Genomic DNA, 27,912 nt, shown 5'->3' with positions numbered 1-27,912 from the left:
CAATGTGTTCAGTATAATGCCAGTCACAGAAACTGACCTATCTCGGGTTTCTTTTCTCTACACTACTCCTCTTGGAAATTAAATTTTCCACAATATACATATGTGCCTTTAACACAGCAGGATCCATGCAGCATAGAGTAAGAATGCAACGTACAACAGCACTGACCCATTAGCTACTGAGAAAATTTTGTTCATTGACCATCCTAAAAATACCTTTACAGGAAGTGCAAAGTAGATGCAGTCCAAGTTGGAGATATTCCTCTTTTCCCAGCTTCTTGGACGTGCATCCGCGTTGCTGAAATTGGTAGAAGTTGTGAAAAACAATAATGTGATTTCAAAATACCAATCTGGCTTACACTGATACTCTGTTGTTTACGTTTGTTGTAAAAGAAATCACGCCGCTGCCTCATATGGAGCACATTTTGGGTAATATGCATCATCTTTTGACCAAGGATCTCAAAGTGCCTTCCCAAGATTAGAAAAGTTTGAACGTTTATTGAAGAGATCATTACATTAATAGTCTAACCAGGAAGCTGCAGTACAAATTAAATCCAACAAAAATTCCATAACATGGTTAAAATAATCTTGAAACATTCAACAAGATTCCTATCACAACCCATGCAGGACAGTAGCCAAGGAAAGTCATACCATTACCCTACCCTCTCCACTGAGCATCTGGAGCAATGTCAGATCAGCCATAAAGATACAGACTGCAGGGAAACACGGGAGATAGTGAATAAACAGGCTTCCCCCACTAGTTCAACACATCCTAAGTTTAGTGACCTTCATGAAGCAGTGCCACTCATCAACTTATTCCAGCTTTTGCCTAAATGGGCTTCAGGGTGTGATTAAGGTTTTGCAATGGTTTGAGGAGTTTGACATAACTAAGTATTAATGTATAGGTGAATTGTATAAATTGAACAAGTATAATAGAATATATTTTCATGCGAAGTGCTTGCCCAAATAGTTTTTGTAAGCTTGAGGTTAACTGAACAAGTAGTTTTGAGTATTATAAACTTGGAAGTGTTAACAATTTTCAGAAAGTTTTAACATTTGTTCAATTACTTTATTTAAAAGAAATCACTTGTTCCACACGAGTTCATAGGACTATTTTTATTCAGTTAGAATGCAAGGAGGTTTTAGTTAAAATTTCAGCTATAACTTCAGCAAGAGAACTAAAGCATCACTCCACCAAATCTATGCTTCCACCTAAAGATCCTAGCCCTTTACACTGTAAAGATAAATAACTGACAAAACATTGGGAAGTTTTGCTAGAAGAGAATCTTCGGCTCCAACCTCAACCCCTGGCCTGAGTTCCACTTCTGGAATTTTCATCCCTGCATGAGTCCTCTCTGACCCCTTCTCTTATCGTCAACATAGCTCCACTTACAATATTGACTGGAAGAAGCGGCAATCCCACCACCACTGCACATTACCATTACTGCATTCAAAACTCCAAGCTACTGCCCTTACCAGCACCACTCTGATATCAAGAGTTTCCTCTCATCTGCTTCCCTATTGCTTCCAATACAATGCTTCTCCAGAGATATAGTGAAATGAAACTCTGTAACAAGACTTGGCAATGAAAATGTGCCCAATATGCAAGACCACCTTCACGAAGGGTAAACATGTATGCCTGCTCCCTTTTATTCTATGGGAAGAGGAACATGAGTCCATCCCTTCTCCTCTCCACCCAAGTACATGGGGTTCACTGGAATCTATGTGCAGAACAGAAAGACTAAAGGTGGTCTCTGGACTGTCTTAAAGGTGAACAAGGTAAGTACAAGGCTCTTTCTAGCCCTTATAGGAGAATGGTGTCTCAGACTGTATGCGAAAGGTAAGTGTGAGAAATTGTGTCTGACCTATGGGAGGGTTGAACTGAAACAGGGCTGAATCTCTGACCCATGCATAGGGCTGGGCAAGTTGTCCACTGGTCAACAGATAATACTTTGCATTTACGTAATGCCTCTGCAACTATTCTATAGATTTTCAGAATGTAGGTGGGGATAGTGATCCAACCTAGAAGGGTAGACCATCAGGGTAAAGTAGTACTGGAATTATAGGAGAATGGCTAGGGATAAGAGGGCAGAGTTAAGGTTAGCATAGGAATCTTAACTGAATTTTCTAGAATTACAAGCTATTGTAAAAAAATAAATATATATATACACACACACACACACACACACACACACCCCCCTATATATTTTTTAAATATAGAGTGAGAGAGCAATATAGTAAACCTTGTTATTTTTTCAGTGAAGACTGGCTGGAATAATATTTTATTAAGTTTCTTCCCTGCTACCATCACCATCCACAGCTCTCTTCTAAGCCTCTAAAATGGAAGCTGCTAGTGGCTAAGCTAAGGAAAAGGCAAAAAAGTTCTGTTCTAGTTTGCTTCCTTGTCTCCAGCTGCTGGCAATTCAGCTAAGGTAACAACTGTGCTCATTTAACAACATGTTCTGAGCAAGGAAAGTAAGTTACTGAAGGATTTTAAAAGTATTTATTTTAAACCATAAGAAGCAGTTCCATGTTCAAACTCAATAAAATCTCTGTTTTTCACATCTGTGTCACTTCAAGTCTCTGGTGGTGAAACTGTTTAAAAAGCATTTGCTTTCCTTTCATCACATGGTTTAAAATAAAGAGCACTCCAGATGCAAAGTTACTTCCAATTTCTAGTAGAAAATAAGTCTTAAATAACCAATATCCTTAAGGGATATCCTCAGCGTCCCTTGTGATAACACATGCATTAGTGCACATATAGTCAATCTGCATGCACTGGCTGGCAGCCAGTCCACTGGGAACAGGTAAATGACATTAAATTCAACCTGGGAAAATCCATTTATTCGTTGTCTCCTTGACCTGTTCTATAAACCTAAAGAAAAAAAATTTATAACACAGAAGACCAATTACTCAGAAGTCTTTTCCAATCTGTCAGTCTTGGAACAAGACTGTAAAATTCTACTTGCTCCCAATGAAAAATTGTTTTTGACAAGTTACAAATGAGTTTCGCCACATCCCCATCACCATGATAAGGATAGTAGATTTTTGCATCTTAGCTGTTATACATTCTATGACAATTTTGCAAGGCTCCTTTGAAACCAAGCAAGGAAGACACTAGACTTTAAGTGTCCTAAAGAAAAGCAATGCTATGGCCTATGACAGAGAATGGTAACAACGACACCACTACTTTCTCATCCCCCATGTCCACACTCAGAGAAACACACCAGTTTCAATTCTGGGTTGTAACAGATATTCATAAGTCATTACAGCAATATTAGATCTAAAACTCTTTTTCAACAACATTGTACCCATTACACTAGAGAAGTTACTGAATTAATAATATTTTTACTGCTACCTTTGTCAGTGAATAACGTTGCTGTGTATGACAGAAGAGGTTCAGCAATTAAAACTGATGTTTCAGCTACGTGTTTTGTAGCACTAATATCCCTATCTAGACCTTAAAAGTCACTGAATTCAGACTGATGTCATTTTAGATCATCAAATCAGCTTCAGATATGAAGTTATTTAGGTCAGACTTGAAGTGGCTAGATTGCTTTTTGGAGGTAAATAATCTAGCGGCAGTTAAGATAGCACTATTTTTAAATGGGTTAAGTTTGAGACTATCAAAGGCAAGCATTGGCAAGCATTCTAAAATGTTCAACATAATGGATGATTGAGTATTCTATTTAATACTATGCTCTCAGTATATATAACAAAATACACAGCCTTATCATTCTGCAGGACCTAAACAGCAAAGAGTAGCTGTCACTAGCATCAAATGGTAACAAACTAGATTTTCCTCCAATCTCGTAGCTAAATTTTATTTCTTATGGATGGCTGTCAGATGTCTTCTGAAGATTATGAATCTGGTTTATAACTTCTCATAAACATATAAAACAGACTAACTGGCTACATTTCAAGTGTCTTCCAACAAAGTATAGTGTGTCCATTCAAAGCAACTGCTCCAGAAGAAGAGGCTATATTTCCACAAGTTGATAGACTCATTCAAACAGAGGCAGCGTCTAAAATACAGTTTCATTAGCCAGCACTCCAAAAACCCATCCTGGAGTAGGTCAAGTAAGAAACTCCCCAGCAAATGCTATCATCTTCTGCAAACTAACCTTTCTTTTAAAAAAGAAAATAAAGTGTATATACACACATATACTTTATATAAGGGCTGTCGATTAACTGCAGTTAACTCACACGATTAATTGAGATTAATTTTTGAGTTAATCGTGATAAAAAAATCGCACAGTTAAATAGAATACCAACTGAAATTTATTAAATATTTGTGGATGTCTGTCTTTCTACTTTTTCAAATATATTGATTTTAATTACAACACAGAATACAAAGGTTTCAGAGTAGCAGCCGTGTTAGTCTGTATTCGCAAAAAGAAAAGGAGTACTTGTGGCACCTTAGAGACTAATAAATGTATTTGAGCGTAAGCTTTCGTGAGCTACAGCTGTTAGTCTCTAAGGTGCCACAAGTACTCCTTTTCTTTTTACAGAATACAAAGTGTACAGTGCTCACTTTATATTATTTTTACTACAAATATTTGCACTGTAAAAATGATAAAGAAATGTATGAGGTGAATTGAAAAATACTAAGTATTGAAGCGCAATCTCTTTATTGTGAAAGGGCAACTTACAAATGTAGATTTTTTTTGTTACATAACTGCACTCAAAAACAAAACAATGTAAAACTTTAGAGCCTACAAGTCCACTCAGTCCTACTTCTTGTTCAGAAGAACAAGACAAACAAGTTTGTTTATATTTACGTGACATAATGCTGCCTGCTTCTTATTTACAATGTCACCTGAAAGTGAGAACAGGCGTTTGCATGGCACTTTTGTAGCCAGCACTGCAAGGTATTTACATACCAGATCTGCTAAACATTCGCATGCTCCTTCATGTTTCGATCACCATTCCAGAGGACATGCTTCCATGCTGATGACTCTCGTTAAAAAAAAAAGTGTTCGTTAAATTTTTGATTGAACTCCTTGGGGAAGAATTGTATGTTCCCTGCTCTGTTTTACCTGCATTCTGCCATATATGTCATGTTATAGCAGTCTCAGATGATGACCTAGCACACGTTCATTTTAAAAACACTTTCACTGCAGATTTGACAAACCGCAAAGAAGGTATCTATGTGAAATTTCTAAAGATAGCTACAGCATTCAACCCAAGATTTAAGAATCTGAAGTGCCTTCCAAAATCTGAGAGAGAGGAGGTGTGAAGCATGCTTTCAGAAATCTTAAAAGAGCAACACTCGGATGCGGAAACTACAGAACTGAACTACCAAAAAAGAAAATCAACCTTCTGCTGGTGGCATCTGATTCAGATGATGAAAAATAAATATAATTGGTCCGCACTGCTTTGGATTGTTATCTAGCAGAATCCATCATCAGCATGGACGCACATCCTCTGGAAGGGTGGTTGAAGCAAGAAGGGACATATGAATCTTTAACACATCTGGCACGTAAATATCTTGCGATGCCAGCTTCAACAATGAAATGCGAACATCTGTTGTCGCTTTCTGGTGACATTGTAAACAAGAAGCGGGCAGCATTATTTCCTGCAAATGTAAACAAACTTATTTGTCTGAGAGATTGGCTGAACAATAATTAGGACTGAGTGAACTTTTAGGTTCTAAAGTTTTACATTGATTTGCTTTTTGAGTGCAGTTATTTTTTGTACATAACTCTGCATTTGTAAGTTCAACTGTCATGATAAAGAGACTGCACTATATTATTTGTATTAGGTGAATTGAAATTATTTTGTTTACTGTGCAAATATTTGTAATCAAAAATCATATAAAGTGAGCACTGCACACTTTGTATTGTGTGGTAATTGAAATTACTATTTGAAAATGTAGAAAACGTCCACAAATATTTAAATAGTATTCTATTATTCTTTAATTGTGATTAATTATTTTAATTGCTTGACAGCCCTATATATTTATCTCTAGCCTCTATGGTTGCAAAGACCACCTCAGTTTGCTCTTGCAGGGTTAAACTGATGCAGTGCTGTCCTCCTAAATCTGCAGAAAGTGAGCTCTGCTGTCTATTCTGTTGCTCACAGATTCCACAAGCTGCTGCACAGTGAAAGTGGAGATGTCTTGCCAGTTTTCAGATATGTGTGGACATCAGTGAAACAAGAATCTGGTCACTCATTGTGCTGCAGTTTTGGAAAGCCATGAGCAACAGTACAGGCAGGCACTGCAACTATCCATCGTGAAGGGGGACTCAACACTGAAGGTGCAGGGAACCGAAGAATAGCAGAAACAACTTCTTTCCAACAAAAACCTGAGGGGGTGAGGAGGTTAAAGTAACCCAGAAGACTGGGTGAGGTGAATAATAGTGGAGGATACCCCAGCTTGCCTACATGAGGATCTTTAACAAAACAGCAATTGTGAAGCAACTTACTCTACAACAGCTATTCTGAAATATCTCTCTGTGTGGACACTATTCTAGAACAGAAGTGATTTTATTCCAGAATAAATACAGGAAACTTAACATCCACTTCATGAACACCAACAAAAAACATTCTGAGTGGAGCTGGTCAAAACAGCGGTGTAATTTAACAAAATTTCAGAATTTCTACAAAATGTATAAATTTTGAATATTTTTGAGAAGCTCCAACTCTCATTGAGCAGCACGCAAATAAATTTAAGACATTCCCAACAACCACAAAGTCTAAACCAAAATCACTTGTAACAGTTCATAAAGACTAACAGTTATTTATGTAATAGTTGTCTAAGGTCTGTGCTTTTATATAAGCACACATTTTAACAATTTAAGAGTACATGAATACCAAACAGAAAAAGTTTTTCTTCTGTCAAAATTCCATGCACCCATGATGAGACAGCTAGATGTATTTAAAAAACCCTCAGTCCCAACACTTATTCAAGGCCATAAAATGCTGATTTAATGTAGAGGACACGGTAAGCATGTATAACTGGGATTTATTCAGTATGCCAATAAATTTATTCACTATACCAATTGTGATAGTACGTTACTACACACTGTGGAAATCACATTTCTAATTCTCCATTTTAAGAATATAGTCCACATTTCAATATTTAAGAAGCTGAATAATAGTGGAGAAACAGAGTTAAGACTGAGTGCTGGTCAGAGAGAATTCCTGCTCTTTAAATATTCCCGAGCATTTCACAAATGTAAATAGATTTAATCTAATGATTAATTTAGTCTGCTACGGAAATGCGGGTACTTTTTGGGAGAGAAACACTTAATGATAAGTGAGCAGGACCTTGGCTTTATTAGTACCAGTTGAGATTCCATGAAAGACGTATGACCTACAGTTGGTTTCAGTAAAGATACCCAAAGAACGTAAGTATGGAACTAAAGAAGCAACCAAGTAAATGTTCCCAATACAGTGCTATAACATGAGCCTTCAAAAACAGACTAAGTTCTAAAGAAGGAGAGAGAAGAAAATCAAGAATCACATATTTGGAACTTGCCACTAATCAATGCTTGAATTTCAGCCAGATGCTGAAGTTTATTTCTAATGACTGAACAACATCTGGGAGATAAGAGTGTAGACTGTATTTTCTGAACCACCCTCCAGCAGTCTTCCACTGAAACCAAACTGTTGAGCTTGCACCTCCTGAATTCTTTCAGTCAGGCATACATTATGGATTTAAATCTAACTGTGATTCATGACAGTCTTGTGTAAAGACTGACTACCCTAGTAAACTACAATGGCCACCAGATCATTTTAACTTTAAGCAACAGCAAACAATAAGTAAAAGGAATTAGAAACTGAAGGTTCACTCTGGGGGAAAAAAAATGTATCACTACTGCATTGCTACAGGACAACAGTATTTCCACCAAAAACCAATATACTCTGAAATGTTGGTGGTTAAAAGCTTTAGTGCACGTATGTGTGCACTATCATCTGCTGGGTATTTAACAGGGGTTAGTGAGATTTTAGCCAGCCACTGCTTTTCCTTATTACTTAGCACATCTATGTATACCAGTCTAACATATTCTGTTCTTACATTAAAACAAAAAATTGACCTAATTTTGAAAATCACTAGGCCATTGTGTGAAAACAAAACATGGAACCATATGAATCATGACTGCTGTAATCTGATGAATCAGGTATCCATATGTTCAACTGAATTTTCAATTATATATAAATTTGATTTTCTATAATTTTGCCTTTGAAGACAAAAGCATCAACTCCCTTCCAGTTTGTCATCCCGACAGATAAATTTCCAGATAGGCCTCAAAATGTCCCATTGCTACAAGCTCCATTATAGTACTTTCCAGCCTTTGCAGGTCTCTAATAAAAGAATCTTCTCCATAAAAGAAAGACTTCAGTTAACACTAGTGATTAAGTCCATCATGACATTGCAAAAGTGTACACAAACTTGCCTATTTTAATCTCAAAGAACACCCCTAATTCTGGATATTTCAATCTAACTCAATATCTTCCAAACAGGCAATCCCCACATTTGGTCTGTGTCTTTACTGCCCTGACTAGCAATCCTGCATGCATGGTGGATGCTGCCAAAATAGATAGTTACCTCAAAAGGCATCAGCAAGTGCTTGAAGTCACCACCTTTTAGGACTTAAACAGTAAGATTTGAAAACTTCTTTCACAATAGATTCAAATTTTTGAGACGGAAGAATTGTGCCAAAACTTCGACTGAATACACTGCTGCACCAGCTAAATTCAGATGAACCATCTCTTGGAATTCCTGTTGCCTGAAACGTCAATTTCTTAAGCTTTTTATTCCTATGACGCCATAAACTGTCGCTGATTTTAAATCTACTACACCAGAGTTAAATAAATCTTGAATAAATCCGTTGTATACCAACCTTTGCTCAAGTACAGACTTGTCATCAGCAAGCACAGTAATAAATCTAGTTTTCTGTATGCGTTTGAGACACTTTCAACTTTGCAGTTGCCTGTATAATGTCTTTCACAAGTGGATGCAAATATGGTTTCATCCAAGATTAAGGCCACTTTTGGCATACAAATTGTAGACTACAACAAAATCTCTGAAACTGAAATGTTTAGAGTATGTGTAATCAAAGTGGCAAACTACTGCATGTCCTTATGTTGTGTGGCTATGCTTTAGCTACTCACTCCTTAGCACACTCTTCCATGCTATACATTTTATACGTACTTGGGGAAAAATAAAGAACAGGCAACTCAGCTATAGCTACAGATCCATCTCCCCCACACACGCACCAGGTCAGTATGTAGTTTTTATATATGTTTAGAACAGTAAGACAAGGACTGACTTGTAAATCAAAATATCCGCTAATTATGGACTCAGTACAAAGCTTATTATGGATAAGTTGGCTAGTTAGACCTAACACTTGCCTTTCTGGCAAAAAATAACCCCATTTGGACTGATTGTGGCCTATAGATTGTAAACTTATTCTCCATATAAAAATCAAAATGGCCTTGGCAGTGGCAGAAGCAGCAGCTACTGCTAAATTTTTGGGGTTCTAGGAGTTGCTGCATAGCTTACCCTGGCTTGGCTGGGAAATTAAACTTATTTGGAGACCTTTGCATTAACTACCTCTGAGATACTTGACTGCTGGGGAGTGGACGTGGACACAAACAGACAAGCAGTAGTGACTTTCCAGAAATTGCTCTTGAATAGCTTTAATGACAAGTTTCAGAGTAGCAGCCATGTTAGTCTGTATCAGTCTCTAAGGTGCCACAAGTACTCCTTTTCCTTTTTAATGACAAGATTATTCCTCCAAACTGGACATCAGAACTAAAGCCCAAACTGAGAGTGTAGCGCAGTGTAAGAGAGCTCCAAATAGCAACCTTCTCAGTGACAGATACAGTGCCAAGGTATGCTGTGGAAACTTACTCCAGTAACTTCCAGATCACTAGAAATTTAATATAATCATGTAACCACATATACATTTTTTGAACCATTTGAACAGCCATTAAACTGAGATGGACCGACCCCTGGTCTTATCTACATAAGCCACAAGAATTCTGGAGAACTTGCGGGATAGATTTGTTCCTATATAGATAACTTTAGGCTTCCAAAGAGTCTTAAATGCCGAGCCGGACATCCTTGGGCTTGGAGGGAGAGGAAATGTGAAGACTAATGGCCTGATTGAGATGGAAGTTTAGACAGTAATTTGGGGTGAAGATGCATGGCCTACTTTTAATAAACACAGTACAAGGAGGATCCAGCCATCGGACTCTTATCTCACTAATTCTCCAGGCTGATGTTACAGATATAAGGAATTCTGTTTTCAGAGATAGGACACAGTCAATAGTCTAACCAAGATTAAAAGAAAGGAACTCAGGAACTTTGTGAAAACAAGATTTTGTTCACAGGAGGTGGTTCACACATCAGAAGGAATACACAGGAAAAAATGGAGAGCCACCCTGGTCTACTTTTTGAGCTGTCCAGAAGGAGAGTCTTCCAGTTCATTGAGTAGAAATGTCTTGTTAATGGTTTCCTACTTTTGGACCTCAGCAGAGCACTTGATCTACTGCTCCCAGCAATCAACCAAGCTGTCAACTTGAGATCCCATTGGACAATCTCATCCCAAACCAAAACAATATATCTAGTAGACTGAGAACCTGGACTTATGGATTTAATTATAGTTTCAGCAGGTCAGAATATCAAAATTGCCATGCCCAAGTCAATTGCCGTGCCCAAGTCAGCATCTTGGTTACATCCTTATCCGATTTCTGATGATCTTCTGGCTCAAGGCTGAAGGAAACTCTTGCTTCTAGTCCAGAGGGGAATATCTGTTGATGATGCGGGATCCTGCCTGCCCCTGAAGTATATGAGGAGATATTTGGCAGTCACTGCTGGCAAAGACATCTAGCTGGATCTTACCCATTTGCAGAAAATGTAGAACTAGTCATATTACTGACGGTCAACTCTCAAGGGGTCTGCCAAAACATTGTCTAAACTTTTTCCTGCAAATGGAGAGCCACTGGAGCACACTGACAGTGAATGCTGCATTCCAACACGATAACTTTCTGACACAGCTGGCTAAATCAAGCCCCTATCCTCGGCAGTTATTCTAATTTATCTGTGTGAGGTTCTCCATCAGGATTTGGACTTGATAATTACCAGTCCTCACCTATCACATAGCCTGAGCATAAGCCTTATGCCCCAAAAAGGTTGAGGCACATGGTGTTTATTCTTAGACGCGAATCTAGAAGCTCCAGCCTGGCAAGGTCTCTCATTGGCCACTGCTATTGAGAGCACATCTAGGATTAGGCAAGAGTAAAAATATTCAAAGCCCTCCTCAGGGACTCGATACTGTCTAATTACAGAAAGAACTAAACCTAGAGTCAGCAAAAGGGCCCTTGCAGGCTGTAAGCACCATTGTTCATAGGGGTAGCAACACTGCTTTCCCGCAGAATATCAGAACCAACAGGCTTTCTTCTGGACCAAAATAAATCCTAGGTCTAAGGACGCCGTACTATGTCCCCAAGAGCTCCCAGAAGGCCTTCATGCCATCAGCAAACTAGGCAACCTATATGCTCAGCAGGAAAGACTAGGAGAAATGAGGCACTCCTAACTCATCTGTGACACAAAACTCATTCCCTTCTATTACTGACCTCCTCAGACGGAGATATTAGCTGTGGGGACACCATGCTGATTGCAGGACCAGGAACAGGTGGAGAGATGCTGGCTTAAAGAAATAACTCTTGTAGTCTGATCCACTAGATATAGGAAACAAAGTCTGACAATACATGGATTGCAACCAGAGTAACTACTCTGCGCAACAGCGAAGGTGAGATATTAGTGATATGGCACTGAATGAAGACAGGGAGCAGTCAAGAGGAGATTAACACAGCAGATGCAGGGAAGTAATGGAGCTATTGGCGAGTCCATGAAGACAGAGAAACAATGTGAATTATAAAAAAATTAGTAGTCAAAACTTTTAACGAAGAGGCTAGTTTGATCATGAGATTAAACCAATCACATGAACTCTCAGTGCTGTTGACTTGTCAGTACCAGAATTACTCAATGGTATGCAAGACCTGTAATTCAATCATCTTTCTTTCTATGGTTATGTTATACCAGAGTAAAGCTACATTTAGCTAAAACGTAAAATTCGTACCTTTGTGAAATACATGTGTTAGTTCTAGCCTCAAATAGCTAAGAGTTTAATTAAACTCATGCACGTCAAGTCAGTTATGAAAAATATATTTCCTCAAGGAAAACTTGAGGAATGAGCTAACAGTTCAATTCTTTTCTTTTGTAAAAGAAAAACAAGCTGTTTACAGGAAGTAAAAGTTAGTTCTATTTTATATTAAGATTTCTATTAATGTACTGTTCCACTATGTATGATTTAAAGTGACCTGACATTTCAGCTTTATTCTCTCTCCAATACCACAACAAGTTTGCTCCATTTATTAATATTTGTGGGCTTAGTTTTATGTATTTTTTTAATTATTAAACAACAGCCTTGCAAACTCACCTGGAGTCCTGAAAGATAAGCCAGGCTCTTTCCTTCTCGCATATCACCAGCAAGTAATAAAGTTTACCCTCCATGACACCTCAAGAACCACACTGAAGGCTGAGGTCGGGTGGGTAGGTTCACAGGCCTAGCTGTTGGGGAAAAAAAAAATATTACCCTGTTCTCATAAAGACACATGTACTCAGCTTTACATGGGGCAAGTAATCACAATGAAGTCAATTGGACTACTCACAGCATGTAAAGTTAAGCACATGCTTAAGTCTTTAGGGATCAAGGCCTATAGAATCATAGGACTGGACCTTGAAAGGTCATCTAGTCCAGTCCCCTGCACTCACGGCAGGACTAAGTATTATCTAGACCATCCCTGACAGGTGTTTGTCTAACCTGCTCTTAAAATCTCCAATGATGGAGATTCCACAACCTCCTTAGGCAATTTATTCCAGTGCTTAACTACCCTGATAGTTAGGAAGTTATTCCTAATGTTCGACCACAACCGCCTTTGCTGCAATTTAAGCCTACTGCTTCTTGTCCTATCCTCAGAGGTTAACAAGAAGAATTGTGAAAAAATATGTAATATACTTGAAAAATGTTATGTCCTCTCGGTCTTCTCTTCTCCAGACTAAACAAACCCAATTTTTTGAATCTTCCCTCATAGGTCATGTTTTCTAGACCTTTAATCATTTTTGTTGCTCTCCTCTGGACTTCCTCTAATTTTCCACATCTCTCCTGAAATGTGGAGCCCAGAACTGGACAATACTCCAGTTGAGGCCTAATCAGCACGGAATAGAGCGGAAGAATTACTTCTCATGTCTTGCTTACAACACTCCTGTTAATACATCCCAGAACAATGTTTGCTTTTCTTGCAACAGTGTTACACCGTTGATTCAGATTTAGCTTGTGGTCCACTATGACCCCCAGATCCCTTTCTGCAGTACTCCTTCCTAGGCAGTCATTTCTCATTTTGTATGTGTGCAATTGACAGTTCCTTCCTACGTGGAGTACTTTGCATTTGTCCTTATTGAATTTTATCCTGTTTTCCGCAGATCATTTCTCCAGTTTGTTCAGATCATTTTGAATTATAATCCTAACCTCCAAAGCACTTGCAACCCCTCCCACCTTTGTATCATCCACAAACTTTGTAAGTGTACTCTCTATGCCATTATCTAAATCACAGATGAAGATATGGAACAGAACTGGACCCAGAATTGATCCCTGCGGGAACCTGCTCAATATTCCCTTCCAGCTTGACTGTGAACCACTGATAACTACTCTCTGGGAACGTTTTTCCAACCAGTTATGCACCCACCTTATACTAGCTCCCTCTAGGTCAGAGGTGGGCAAACTACAGCCCGCGGGCCACATCCGGCCCACAGGACCGTCCTGCCGGGCCCTTGAGCTCCTGGCCCCTCCCCTGCAGCCTCAGCTCACCGTGCTGCCAGTGCTCCGGGTGGCGGGGCTGCGAGCTCCTGCTGGGCAGCGCAGTGGTGTGGCTGGCTCTGGCCAGGTGGCGCGGCTGTCAGTCCTGCTACTCTGAGCGGCACGGTAGGGGAGCGGGAGGGTTGGATATGGGTCAGAGGGTCCCGGCGGGGGAGTCAGGAGACAGGGAGCAGTTGGATGGGGAGGAGGTTCATCGACGGTCAGGGGATGGGGAACAGGGGGAGTTGGATAGGCGTGGGAGTCCCAGGGGGCCTGTCAGGGGACAGGGGTGTGGATAGGGGTCAGGGCAGTCAAGGGACAGGGAGCAGTGGAGTTGGTTAGGGGGTGGGGTCCTCGCGGGGTGGTTAGGGGCAGGAGGTCCCAGGAGGGGGTGGTTAGGGGACAAGGAGCAGGGGAAGTTGGATGGTTCGGGGGATCTGACGGGGGGAGTCAAGGGGCGGGAAGTGGAAGGAGGCAGATGGGGGCCAGGCTGTTTGGGGAGGCACAGCCTTCCTTACCCAGCCCTCCATACAGTTTCGGAACCCTGATGTGGCCCTCAGGCCAAAAAGTTTGCCCACCCCGATCTAGGTTGTATTTCCCTGGTTTGTTTATGAGAAGGTCATGAGAGACAGTATCAAAAGCCTTACTTAAAGTCAAGATACCATGTCTATCGCTCCCCTACCCCCATCCACAAGGCTTGTTACCCTGTCAGTTTGTAAACTGGACAGGCTTGATATTGGATCAGTGAGACAGACCTGGAGCCCCACTAAATTTTGGTGGGGTTGGGACTTCTTCTTTAAAAAAAAAAAAAAAAAAAAAAAAAAAAAAAAAAAAAAGAAGAAGAGTAACATCAGAGAACAGCAACATTAACATTTTCACATTACAGAGAAGAACGTCTCCATTGAGTAGATAAATTTAAGCTCCTGAAACGGCGGTCCAAACTTGAACTACCTGTCCTTCCTCTTCCCCTACCCCCAACCCAAACTTCACAGTAACATCATCTTTTTAAAAGGAATACACCAGAGGTAGGAAGAAGAGACAGTATACTCTTGAAACTGTTCTCTGTGGCTTCTAATTGGGAATTCCATTGCTAATGGTGTTTTCCTTTCAGGTGTCTCTCCCAGCTCTAGCAAGAGCTAGCAGAACACACAAGAGATATTCAGACAAACAAGTCTGCTCCTGTAAGATTAATAACTAGCTTTGTGGTAAGAGTACCTGAGAATTCCCAAGTAAATAGAGAATGAGAGCGAGCCTAATCAAAATTGCTTTGATTCATAAAAATACCTTAGACACCATTTTCACCTGAGCAGGGAGATCATGCAAACTGGGAGTCTTGAAAAACCATTAATATGATCTTTGAGAGAGGTCTCATAGGCCTGAATGTAATTAAGGTTTCAATCTATTACTCTCCTGTCCCTCTCACCAGACTTTATGCAAATCCTTGAGTACCTATTTTAATGTTTCTAACTTATTCCTCCCAGACGACAAACTAAAATGGGACAGAAACAGCATATACAGCACAACTGAATCCAGTGATAACAGAAATTGAAACCCATGAGAATCAGCTACATAAAAGGTAATTATCTGGTGATGCAGCTTAACTGGTGACCTGCAAAGGATATTTTTAAAATTGGGGTTTCTCCCTTTTTCCATCTTTATGGCACAGGAAGGTGACTGAATGGGATCCCCCCGGCTTGGTTTTGAGGTTTGTTTGGTTTTTTTTTTTTTTACACCCTTGGAAATATCAAGCTTGTCAAGTTTGACCTTTCCTGGTTCTGCTAGAAACTTCCATACGTGTCTCAGATATTTATCAGCTCTTCATTTTGATTGAAATGACACTGATTCTTTAACAAAAAAGTTCTTCATCCTAAATGCTCTACACTCACTGAAGTTAGATGTTTTGTGAAGTTAGATGTGTTAAGTGGGGTGTGGGGGGGGGAGGGGGGGAGGAGAAGGGGCAGGGAAAGAGGTTTAAACCATTCTGGATAAAAATCCGTTCCTTTATTAGTTCAACTTTCAGTCTTCCTTGATTCCTGCAAAGTCATTTCACTATTTCTCCAATCATTAATCTTCCAAGAAAGACAACACATGAATTCCTAACCTAAAAACCAGGCCAAAAAATTTTCACAAAAGCCCTCCAAGGCCTTATTTATACAATAAAGAAGCATTCTTCCTGCCCCGCCCCCACCTTTACAAATCACCATCCTGTTCAGCTATCCTTAAGCACAACATCCTTAAATTCAATTATTCCTTCATCAGTGGATTCCAACTGAGAGTTCTTATGCTACAGTAAGGAAGAAGGCCATCCTTTCTCTAAGGCAAAGAACTAGCAGAATGGGCATTAAGACACCTGTTCTATTCTCAGTTCTATTCTCAGCTCTCATACTGTATGATCTTGGGCAACAGTTATCCCAAACGACATCTCTGTACCCCAATTTCTTCCATATGTAAGTTATTAAAATGTAAATAGCTCCATAGACATATACAGTACTTTAAATCCATGGATAGTGCACACTGAGTCCCAAAAAGCTTACAATCTATATAGGTCAAAAAAGACAAGGAAGAGTTCTGGAGACGGAGAATGTTTGACTACTGACGACAAACTATTTAAAGAAGTGGTTTTAAAGGAGGGAGTAAGTTTTTGCCAGTCAAAGACAAGAATACTTTCAGAAGTATTTTATTTATCGTTTGTATTGCGTTAGTACCTAGATGACTCAGACCCATTTTAATAGGCACTGTACAAAGATGAAGCAAAATGACAAAAAGAGAAAGAGCAGTAAGACAAAAGATTTGAGAGGAGCAAAAGGAATAGATGTAGGTGATTATGGAAGGTCTTGCAGATGAAGAGGATCTTGAACTTGATGTGGCAAGATGCGGAACGCCAATGGAAAGATTCCAGGAAGTTTGTTTTTTTCCCAGTGGGGGAAGGGGAAATTGGTCAGAACAGAGAGAAAGGAAGATAACTTTAGTACCACCAATTTTGAAAGACCTGGAGGATAGCAGAAGAGTTCAGCGGCAGGAAGGCCCGTCAGGACTAGATTTCAGTTATAAAAGCAAAAAAATGACTAGAACATTGATAGGGATTTAACCACTGGAATCAATGAGAAAGATTCATTTGAGAGATATTAACAAGGAAAATGTGTCAGCATTGGGTGGAGGAAAAAAGAATTAAATGCAGCACGTATTACAGGCCTGGGAAACATGAAGGATAGTGATGTTGTCCATGAACAGAAGGGAGACGGAGGGAAAAAAAAGTTGTTTTAAAAAGAACAAATCTGAGATAGCATGGAGACAACCCAGAGGAATGAGAGGCAGCCAGGAATACAAGACTGGATAGAGAAAAAGGATTTGGGGACTGCCATTATGGGGGAGGTAGCTGAAGTGTTTTAAGATCCCTGGATAGAAGGCCTTTTAGAACTGTAAAGAAACATATTAACGGCATCTCATCACCTCTTTCAAAGGCTCTTGCTTCAGTCCCTGAGTCTTCAAAAAGGGATACGTGTCTCCTTTCAGTATATTTACTGGTACTAGGCTTATTATCTAGGCTTTTTTGCTGACACTGGTCTTCTAAATTACAAGACAACTGGGCTTTTAAATGCAAAGAATTAAGTTTACTTAATGCTTATGTCCCAGTACTTTCCACTCCAAAATACTGTATCGTGCATTTCTGTACTTTCGGGATTCCACAATACTTTCATTCTGTGAAAAACCCATTGACTATCTCTTCTCTTAACCCCCCAAATTGCTTGGTTCCAAAAACATTTTAACTCTACACGCCACCATAAAAAGCTCTGCAGACTACTGGTCCAATGATCACAATTTGAGAACCGCTGCTATATTGCCTTTCACAGAAAAGAAATCCCAAGCACTTTACAGACTACAGATACAGATTTTGCTTTACATGTAGAACCCATTTAACGCTGCACAGTATAACTAGAACTCAGCCCTGTATTGATTTGAAACTGCAGAAAAATGTAGGCAGGAAGAATGTAATAGCCCAAATTAGAATTTGGCCACGACACCACCATTAGCATACCTGGGCTTGCATAAAGTCCTATGTGATATTTAACAATTGCAATGAAGGACTTTGGATTTCTCATCTGAATAACTTAACTCTCTCTCCCCCTACAGCTAATGCCACTTTGCCATGCTATCTTCCCCACTTCACCCATTTGCTCATCCGACCATAGCCTCTTGGCCCAACCATCTAGTCCAGATCCCCTCAGCACATACCCTTTTCTCCCCATGACAATTTTCTATCACCTTTCCCAGACAGACGTCTCGCCTCCTTCCTCCTGCACCAGTATATCCTTTACTCCCCCATACCTCCCAGAGTCTTCTACTGAGGTTACCCCTACTTCCTCCATCTATTCCACTCTTCCCTCGCTGTCTGCTCAGCCTCCTTTCCTTTGCATTTACCTCCTCCCAATAAACTCCCCTTCACCCGATGTACTCCCCAACTATGCCACTCCCTCCCCCTCAATGTCCTTCCCCTAGATCACTGCTTGCCCACCCCACCCCCCTTCCTGGTAGGCATCCCTTGCTCACCTCTCACCCCCCAACACCTCTCCCCCCTTCCTTCCGCTCGCCCCGTCAGACGTACACAGCCAGCCCCGGCTCTGCCCCTCCCCTTCAACTCACCTTTCGCCCCCGGGTCCGTCCCCCCGTTACACCCCCGCCCGGGCCGAGCTGCCGGGTCTGACCCTCACCTCACCCCTCCCCCTCACCGGAGATACTGCGCACACAGCAGGCTCATCCTCCGCCGCTCGCTGCCCGTCCCCGCCGCCCCTCTCCGGGTCTCACAGCCGGGGCCGCTCCGCCGCCCAGGACCCGCCGCCGCCTCCGGCCGCCGCCATCTTCCCGTGCTGGGCCCAGGCTCCTCCTGCCCGCCGGGTGTCCCCGCGCTGGGTCTCCGGCCCGGGAGTGGGCGTAGAGAAGGGGCTGTTCTCGCGAGACCGGCTCCGGCACCGCGCAGCTCTCAGCTGCCTGCCTCAGGCGACCAGGCTCGAGGAGGAGCCGCCGCCGCCGCCGCCTCCGCGCGCCGGGGCAGGCAGCAGCAGCAGCCTCCGGGCTTCACAGTCAATGCTGTCCGCCTCCCCCACACTTCCGGGCCCGGGCCCGGCCCGGCCCCGCCTCCCCAGCCACACTTCCTGCCTGCGCTACGGCCAAAGCCTTCCCCGCGCGTTCGCTGCCAACCCGCCAACCCGTTGGCTGGGCTGCTGCTATAGCAACGGGAGGTTGCCGCACTATCACCATAACAACCGCCGAGCGTGCCGCTCTTCCGGATTGGAATAGAGCCAAAAAACTGGCCCCTCCCCATGCTCCTCCTGACACCGGCCGCTCCCACTTGGCTGCCTGCCCTACATCCCGACCAAACCCCCACTCCTCTCCAATACCCCCCTCCCTCACCTGCCCCCCGCCCCTCCCCCCAACCCCTCTCCCCCCAGGCCCAGTTGTCCGTGTGAATACACTGTGCTCTGCCAGAATCACCAGCTGCGGGGCCGAGCTGGCTGGGCCCTCATGAGTCAGGGCACTGAGGACAGTCGCTTGGGGGAAATCACACAGATCCCCCCCCGTGCTTCGTGCCGATCAGCACCTGGAGTGAGGATGAAACCAGACCCGCTCTCCCCTCCCCTAGAAGAGCTCAGCACGGCCCAGCGCATCTGGGAGGGGCTATGCCTGCACCTGCCTCTGCAGCATCTGGCACTGTCAGCGATACTGCCAAACTAGAGGCACTGCTGGGCTGTTCCCAGATTCGTGCAGTTGTTACAGCAACGTGCAAATGTCCTACTGTGCTGCCCAGCGCTCACCGCTGTGCCAGTATCACGGAAAGTCTGAGGGTTCCTTCCCAATGCGGGGGGAGAGCAAGCTAAAAACAGTCAATCCATTTTCCTTGACGTCAGGAAGCAATTTGGTGTGTCACAGATTTAATCATGTAGGATTCCAGGAAGCTCCTAGAGCCCAAAGCTGTGACAGTTAAAATGAGAGTGATTTCAAACAGTTCTCAGTGAGATGCTCACTGCTTCATTTCAAAGTCTTTCATCACAAGAGGGAGCTAAAAAAATACATTGATGCAATCTAAGCAAGCTCACTCCAAATAATAAGAAAGGTTGCCTGCCACCTGTCAGTAATCTTTAAAAAAAAAAACAACCCCAAACCACCTAAGGCCATGCTGCAGCCCCTGCTCCCTTCCAAGATACTCCCTGTAAGGGGGAGTAATCATGTCCCTTCTTTCCTAAATGCTCTAGGAAGGACCTCTTATTGCCTCGTTGAGGACTAGAGCTATTCCAGTTCCTTAATCCAGCTGTTTGCTTGGTTCTTCCTGCTCTCATTTTTCTACCCACCACCCTATTACTAGAAGGGTGGGCTTGTTCAGCTCACCCCGCCCAGCCCACCAGCCAGAGTTTGTTCCCAGCTCTCTCACACATACCCACACTTTGCTGCTGGCTCTCTCTTCCTCTCCTTGCCAGCTGGGAGAGTGAACTGGCTTTTTCCTTCTCTGGGAGAAAGTACAGTGCAGTGCAATTAGGGCCTGATTTTCATGGATCAGCACCCACAATAGGAGCCAGATTTCCAAGAGTTCAGCACCCAACTCAGTGTTGCTCACTCTTTTGGTATTATCACACATATCTCATGATATTTGGTGCTTTTCTTAAAGCCTCAGGTCCTGGAGTTCAGTGATTGTGTGAGAATCTCTGCTTTTTATTTTTAAGAATGTTTCTTTCTGCTCATAGTTACAGAGAAAAGCATGAAAACATGAACCCAAAAGGCTCAAAAAACAGAACACATATAAAGAGACTCAATATTTATTTTTAAAATCCCCTCATGATTTTAAAGACAATATCATGATTGTTTGGGGCCCAATTTATGATTTTTGAGCTCTTAGGGTGTTTGGTATGCTGAGCTCTTTGGAAAATCTGGCTACTTATTTGTGTGCCTGAATAGGAGCAGGACTGTTTTGAAAATCTGGCCCTTAGGGCCTGGCCCTGGACAACAGGGGGCTTGGTTTCTAGTCCCATACCAAAAAAATAGATAAAAATAAAAAAGTTAAAATGGAGTTAAGATTAAAAGAATGTATTAGTAATTTAAGGTAAAAAACTGTGCAAACTTTGGCAAGTCACTTAATCTCCTGTCCCTCAATTTGTCAATCTGTAATTTGGGGATAAAAACACTCCCTGCCAGTGCCAGACAGGTTTGTGTTTCGAAAGAACTTTGAGATCCCTGGCCAGATGATGCCACAGAAATGCAAAAAAACCATTACAAGTGTTCTGTAACCCACACACCTCCTGAGTGTGGTTTTCTGTCTCCTGTAGTGGCACTGAGACCACTTATTAGAGAATAAAGAGTCTGCTTTACAGGCTTAGCTAAGGACTAGTTGGCTTTTAGCTCATGCAATAGAGGCTCATGCACTGAGGTCCTAGGTTCGTTCCCGCCCACTGACAACCAGGGTCTGTTGGCATTACATTTCCTCCATTGCTACTGTGGACCCATCTTCTTCCTCTATGGGATCCTGAAATGGGCAGCCTCTCCACTGTTTGTCCCTTCATCCTGGCTAGCTTCTGCTTTGAGATGGGGTAGAGGGGAAGCTCAACTTTGCCCTTCCCTACTAGCTGGTACACTTATATCAGGCATTGCTTGGCTCAAGTAGAGCACCAATGAGAATATGTGTGGGAGAGGGAAGCTTCTCCAACCAGACTGCCAGATGTGCAAATGAGTGGAGTACTTGGGTCACCAAAGCTTCATCCCACCAAGAACAGAGTGTGCATGATGTGGTAAATGAGTGGCTTTGTGCTAAGAGCTCTGAGGAGATAGTAATTTAAGCCCATTGGAGAATCAGAATATCTATCCCCATATTTATTTCAGCCCTGGCTTGGACGCATCATAGGTTCTCTCCAACTCTCCTTTTAGGGGAAACTTTTAAACCCCCCCCCCCCCCCCATTCACCTAACTCTCCCACAAACACACAGGTCAGTTCTGCATACATTCCCTATCCAAACCACCAGAGTAATTTGGGGCAGGTGACGGTTGGGGAGCAGAAAGTCTCCCTTTGAATCTTAGACTCCAAAACTGGGGATTCAGTTTATAACGTTTTTGCAGGAAGCCTCAGCTCTGCTTACACTGACCCTCTGCAATGACATTGCAGGAAATCATAGCAAAATATCTACAGCCAGTGTGACTGAGTAGCAGGGACTTACCAATGGAAAAAGCTATAATTTAGTCATCTTTTGTAGTGTTGGGTGGCTCAGGAGATTGGTAGTAGTCTAGGGTGCTTTTCACTTTTGGGATACCAGTTCAAATCCCGCACTAGTGACTACAAGGTGATACTATTTGATGGTGTAATTGTTGCTAGTGCAGGAGGAAAGAGGGTCTTATTGCTAAAGCACAGGGCTAACTGTTGGGTTCTTCTGACTCATCATTTACTTTGGGGGACTCCTTTAATCTCTTTGTGCCTCAGTTTCTCCATCTGTAATATAAGGATATTAAGTAGAGCTGGATGAAAATGAGGGCTCAATGGAATCAAAATGTTCTTTGTGAATGTGTCAATTCCATTACAACTTTTGACAGAAACCAGGCAGGGATTCCTGGCTCCTGGGACTGGCTAGCTCCTTGGCTCTCATCTGGTGGGCTGCTCTGTGCCCAAGAATCCCGGGCTTCCTGATTACCCACCTGGTGGCTTAGGAGCAGTCAATTAGCCAGGCATTCAGGGAGCCTGTTACCTGAGCAGGCCAGCAGCTTGCTGGGGGGCAGCTGGGGAACCAGGCAGCCTGGAGATCCTGGGAAATGTTTTTAAAAGGTCAAAACAAATTATTTCAATTTTTTCTCAACAAAATGTTGGAATTCCCATTCCATGAGATATTTCAACATTTTGATTTTTTGTTCTGAGTCTAAAGATTTTTTTTAACATTTGGAATTTCCCACTAAATGGGAATCACAGGTTCTGACCAACCCGAATAACAACACTTATCTACCTCATGGGGCAAAGGCTGGCTCAAGCAAAGCTGGTGTCCTCAAGCTACCAGGGGACCAAAATTCAGTTTCAACCTTTGTGTCCCATAATGAATGTTATTATCCCATAGCATTCTCTGTTATGCTAGCAAAGAAAAGCAGGAGGCACTAGAGAATGTGTTCATATCTGGTCTGTGTGTTTGTGGAGATAGGAGAAAAGTGTTAAGCAGAATGAGAGGAGATGGATAAATAGATTTAAAATATGCCAGAAAGCATATAATAATTATAATAACACATAATTCCACAGTATAATGTAAAGCTACAAAAATGTTGGGGAAATATACATGACAATTTTCCTCTGGATGCATGGATAGTCCTCTTGTGTAATCTTGCTGAAGATGATTTTTCTTCTTATCCCAAACAGAAATTCTTATATATTATGTATCTCTTCTGTACTATTATTCATCACATGACAATGAAAATCTAAAGAAGCCCCCAAAGGCACATAGATAGATTTCAGAAGCTTCACATTGTGCCACCAGTGCAGATCAGTTATGTGCTCTGGGGGAAAAACAAAGTATTTTCAAAATATTTGGAATTCTTGCACAGATACTATGGTATAAAATAAGCTATTCCTTTCATAGGACTTCCTTATAAGATGGTAACTCTGCTAGATGTAGCAAGAATCTTTGTGATACTCCTTATATAATCATTACAATGTTTATTTGGTTTTTCTTTGTTTTACAGCCTAACAGAATGAGAGGAGAGAACCCTGGGATGTGCCCGAGCAAAGGCTACAACAACAAGGGAACATCCCAACTTAGGCAGATCAAAGGTCACCACAAAGCTCTGAATCAGCACAAAGCAGCTTGCATGCCAGGCTGTGTGCACTGGAACACAGCTGTAAAGCTCATACTAGCATTTTGACCTGTCACATGGCACCCTCTTGACTCAGGAAGGCTCCATGCAACTGTGGGCTTGGCAGAACCGTCTGAGCCAACCCTGCATGGGGCTGTTTGGGGCCTAAATTTGCAGAAGTGTATGACATGCTTTGAGATGCTTGGGTGGAGGATGCTTAAAGGAGGGCACATGCATCACAAAGGAGACCACAAAGTGGCAGGGCCCAAACCCCAGTGCACAGAAAATCACTGTGTAAGTGTAAGAATATATTTGCTAAATGGCAAATCCTTTAGCACACTGGGTCTCAACGTGGAGGCCATCACCCTCAAGCAGGTAGTGGAAAGACTAGGGTGGTGGTCATGACCACTCTCCCTTTCTTTCTGGCTAGATGAGAGGGGGGATCCTGATTGTTCTATTACAGTATGCGAGATCAAGAGGGGCTAACATTCTTAGTCTGGGACCTGAAAAGGTAACTTTTAGATACAAAAGTCACAAAGACAAATTGTGCAAAGGGAAGTATTTGGAGAAGTGAAATCCAGGGCTAAAGGGTATAACAAAGTAAGCATTTAAAAGAATCAACTTGTAGATTGGATCAGAAAATGTAGTTACAGGACAAGGAAAGTTTTAAAGGAGGGTTACTCCTGATCTGCATTAAGAATTAAAACTATGTTAAGAACAAGTTATGCCTGAGAGTACATATGGGTAATTTACGTGTAAAAGAATATTACAATCACATGAATGTTATCCCAACATCAAGCATCACAAACCCAGGAAATTCATAGTTAAACATAAAAGAAATGTATACATGTTAAACATATGGAAATACAAAGCTAAGGCATCCAAACAACCTTAATTCTGCTCTGTAGTGATACCATTAAGGAGAGAGAAGGGAAAACAAAAACAAAACACAGACACACAAAAAACCAACTCCCCCCTCCAAACCCCCCCCCCAAAAAATAACCAACCAAACAAAACCACTAATGTGTCTTTCAAATTAGTTTAATCTAATCTGAGACTACACGCTACAATGCATTAATCATAATTGAACGATTGTTGCATAATGTCACTACAGGACGCCAAAACTGCTCTAACTTACTCCAGGGCAAACCAGAATCACTGCACAGCCCTAAAATATAGGGAGCATAAGGGTTTCTTAAGACTCAACCTAAATCCACTCTGACCCTGCTTCTCCTGCAGAAATGGAGTTCACTGAGAATCAGGCCTCCACAGTAGAATGACTCCATGGATAGTAAGAGATTATTATTATTTCTAAGATGTGCGATTGTTTTGTATAATACTTAATGATGTCAGCATATAAACACTACCTATCAGTTCATTTATCTACTTCATTATTCATTTTATGCCTGAACATGTCTTTATGTAGACAAAACTGCCACTGAGTTTAGTAGCGCAGGGGCCACCCGAGGGGATGAAGTGGATACAATTTGGGGCCAATCACACACAGATGCTCTTTGCATATGCAAATTCTGATGATGTTTTGAAAACAAGTCCCTTACCCTTTTAAAGTGTTTCAGGTTAAAATGTGTTAAGGAAAAAGTGTTAATTTAGCTGCTTTATGTGTGGCCTGTGTGTGGAAACAGTGGCCTCTCAGGATGTGGGGCATGAGTTTGGTTGTGTCAGTCCGGTTGCTAGTGGGCAGGTGGCCACATCACAATCCCACCACTTTGGGCACTAACTGGTGCTGTTGGTGGCAACCTCAGTAGAGGTAAGGGATTTAGCTTCCCCTTTACTCCAATGCATAATCCCTCCAATGCAGAGTTGAAAATTGCATTGCTCTTGCCTGGGTAGTCCCTGTCCTAGTGATAAATAGAGGACTTCAGTCTCCAGGAATGTCATCTAGAAGGAGGATGCTCAAGGGGGAGGCTTTTTGCAGCTGTGAGGTCGTATTCCTAGCAATCATATGCACATGCATTCAGACAGATTTCCTCTGAGTGACAGCCACTGACTCCTTGGACTCCTAAGGGCAGAGGGTGTTGTCTGGGGTTCTGTGCTTGACATACCCTTCTGGATCTTTTGTTTTGACCCTGTCACCTGCAGCCCCATCCCTGTGTTTTCATGTTTTGTCCCCTGCTATTAGTTGTTTCCTGGGTTCCATGGCTCCTCTGTTCACCTGAAGGAGTGGGCCCTTCATTCTCCTGGTGGGATCTGCCCCCCCATCGCTGGATTCAAACAGGCAGGAGGAGGAAGCTTGATGGGAAGGCTCTCTGTGATTGTGAGGCTATATTCCTAGTGCTCATATGCACATGCATCCAGGCAGAGTCCCACTCGGCAGCATTCACTGACATCCTTGACAATACTTTGGAGCAGTGGGACAGCATCTGGAGTCCTCTGCTGAGCGTTCTGGTTACTTTGACACCTCTCTTGTGTCATTCATCCCCTTTAATTAGCTGACCTCAGTTTCTTTGTGGCCCTTCCCCTTGTCTGAGGATATGGCGAATGCTGTTTCTGTAGGGGCTCTTCCTCTCCTAACTGTGATCAAATAGATTAACAACTTTCCACCTTTCCGTCTTCTTGGCACCTCCCCTCTCCTGAGGAGGTAGCTATCACTGTTTATTGTGGTTGAGCCCCCTTCAGGTAAGCTGCCTCCCTCTTTGAGGCCAAACAGAATGACAACCACATTGCATATTTAACGTAAACATTTACATTACATTTAAAATGGCACCTTGACATTTAAGCTGTCTTATGTTCCATCCCTGAGCTCACACTGTCCTGTGGATAACCTGAGCAGTATTGCTTTAAAAGAAAAGATGGCTGCAATGCCAATTTGATTTTTTGTAATCCAAGTTTAGGTTTGGTTTTAACCTTTAACTAACCAGAGCACAGATTTTCTCTGACTGCTAGCACTTGCGTGAGCTGAACATGATATATGTTCACAAATACATGAGCCTTCATCACTGCAAGCTTGCCCTCTCTGCTTTTGCATGTGGATGTTAAAGGGAAACTTATCAAAGTCAGAGCTTGAGTTTGGGCATTCTGCTCTGGGTGGGACAGCCCATTTTCCACCTATTCATAAGAAGTTGTTCTGCTTTTCTTCATTGTCATCTTCTGCAGAAGAAAGTGAGTCCTCTCAGTTAGCATGTGCAGTGCCCTGAGGGAGCAGGACATGTCACCTCACATCACGTATGTATCTGAACAATGCAAGGAGTGCCAGTTGCAGGATGGGAGGGCCTGGCTGTCTTGTTTAGTCTTGTTTGAGTCAGGTGAGAGTCAAGATCCACCCCAAAGCCAAAAAATGCTGAGAGAGACTCCGCTATAGTAAAACTAGTTGAGTATACTTTGCTGACTGTCATATGAGGAGGGAAATGGACCTGTGAATTTTCAAGTAAAGCTGGTTGTGTTGCTTACTGAAGGCTTAATTTGGCATTTCTTTTTGTGCAGGATATATTTAAGATCCTTGAATCTTCTGGGGTCTCAGGTATTTAGTACTTTTGTCCTCTATTGGTTCATCAACTTCCTGTGCTACTTAAAATGTACCTGGTGCCATCTGAATAACAGGGGTTTCAGTGACATGTCAAAAGCACTGATTAGCACAGTGGGTTATCAGCAGCAAAATGAATTAAAATCACTTCCTTTTAGGGTGCCTGAGCGTCGAATTTCACCTTCAGTGGCAGTGGGAAGAACCACAGTTTCGTCTATGGTGCCATCAGCTAAGCCTTGATGCATATCCACCCTTTTTGCCCCTCTCCTCATGGGTGCCCCTCAGAAGGAAAAAGAAAGGAGAAGGGAAAATTTTCACTGACAATCTCAACCTGCCCCACCCCACATCCCCAAATAAAGAGCTGGATCAAATTTGCATAGAGCTGGGTCAAATTTGCTTTCCCAAAGTGACTATCTCTATGGAGTATTTTTTTGCTCCCCATGGAAATGTACCTCCCCCCACCACGCTCCAGTGAACAGTAGGGAAACAGACCCTTGGCTAGCTCACCCCACAGAGAGCCTGCTCAATAGAAGGAGTTGTATTATTTGAAGAGGGCTTGAAAGGATTTACTCCACAGTTGAGCAAGAGAGTCCAGATGCTATTTAAACCCAGGTACACAACAACCTACACCTCCTCTATACCCACAGCTCAAGAGAATGCATCAGCCAAGTGGCAGGGAGTGCAGTGCTGTGGCATTGCAGCAGGAGATGTCATCATCCCTAGCCAGAATCTATTTGGGGTATTTATATGGCCCCTGTT

General features: G+C 42.3%; 1 protein-coding gene across 3 annotated transcripts in view; it reads right to left on the bottom strand.

Moving 5' to 3' along the window:
• SMG7 (SMG7 nonsense mediated mRNA decay factor) overlaps nt 1–18,954 on the bottom strand; it is a 97,667-nt gene extending 78,713 nt beyond the window's left edge. For 2 of the 3 annotated variants that reach the window (XM_074961106.1, XM_074961109.1), the window contains exons 1-2: nt 18,596–18,954; nt 12,453–12,583 (exon numbers count right to left, since the gene is read on the bottom strand). In XM_074961106.1, coding sequence (XP_074817207.1) covers nt 12,453–12,526 — 74 coding nt within the window. In that variant the 5' untranslated portion in view covers nt 12,527–12,583; nt 18,596–18,954. The remainder of the gene's footprint in view (nt 1–12,452; nt 12,584–18,595) is intronic. The other variant, XM_074961107.1, reaches the window with a different exon arrangement.
• Between the last annotated feature and the right edge of the window lie 8,958 nt (nt 18,955–27,912).

Source organism: Natator depressus, chromosome 8, assembly GCF_965152275.1.
Source record: "Natator depressus isolate rNatDep1 chromosome 8, rNatDep2.hap1, whole genome shotgun sequence".
NCBI classification, from domain to species: Eukaryota; Metazoa; Chordata; order Testudines; family Cheloniidae; genus Natator; species Natator depressus.
This window is presented reverse-complemented; position numbering and strand designations above follow the sequence as displayed.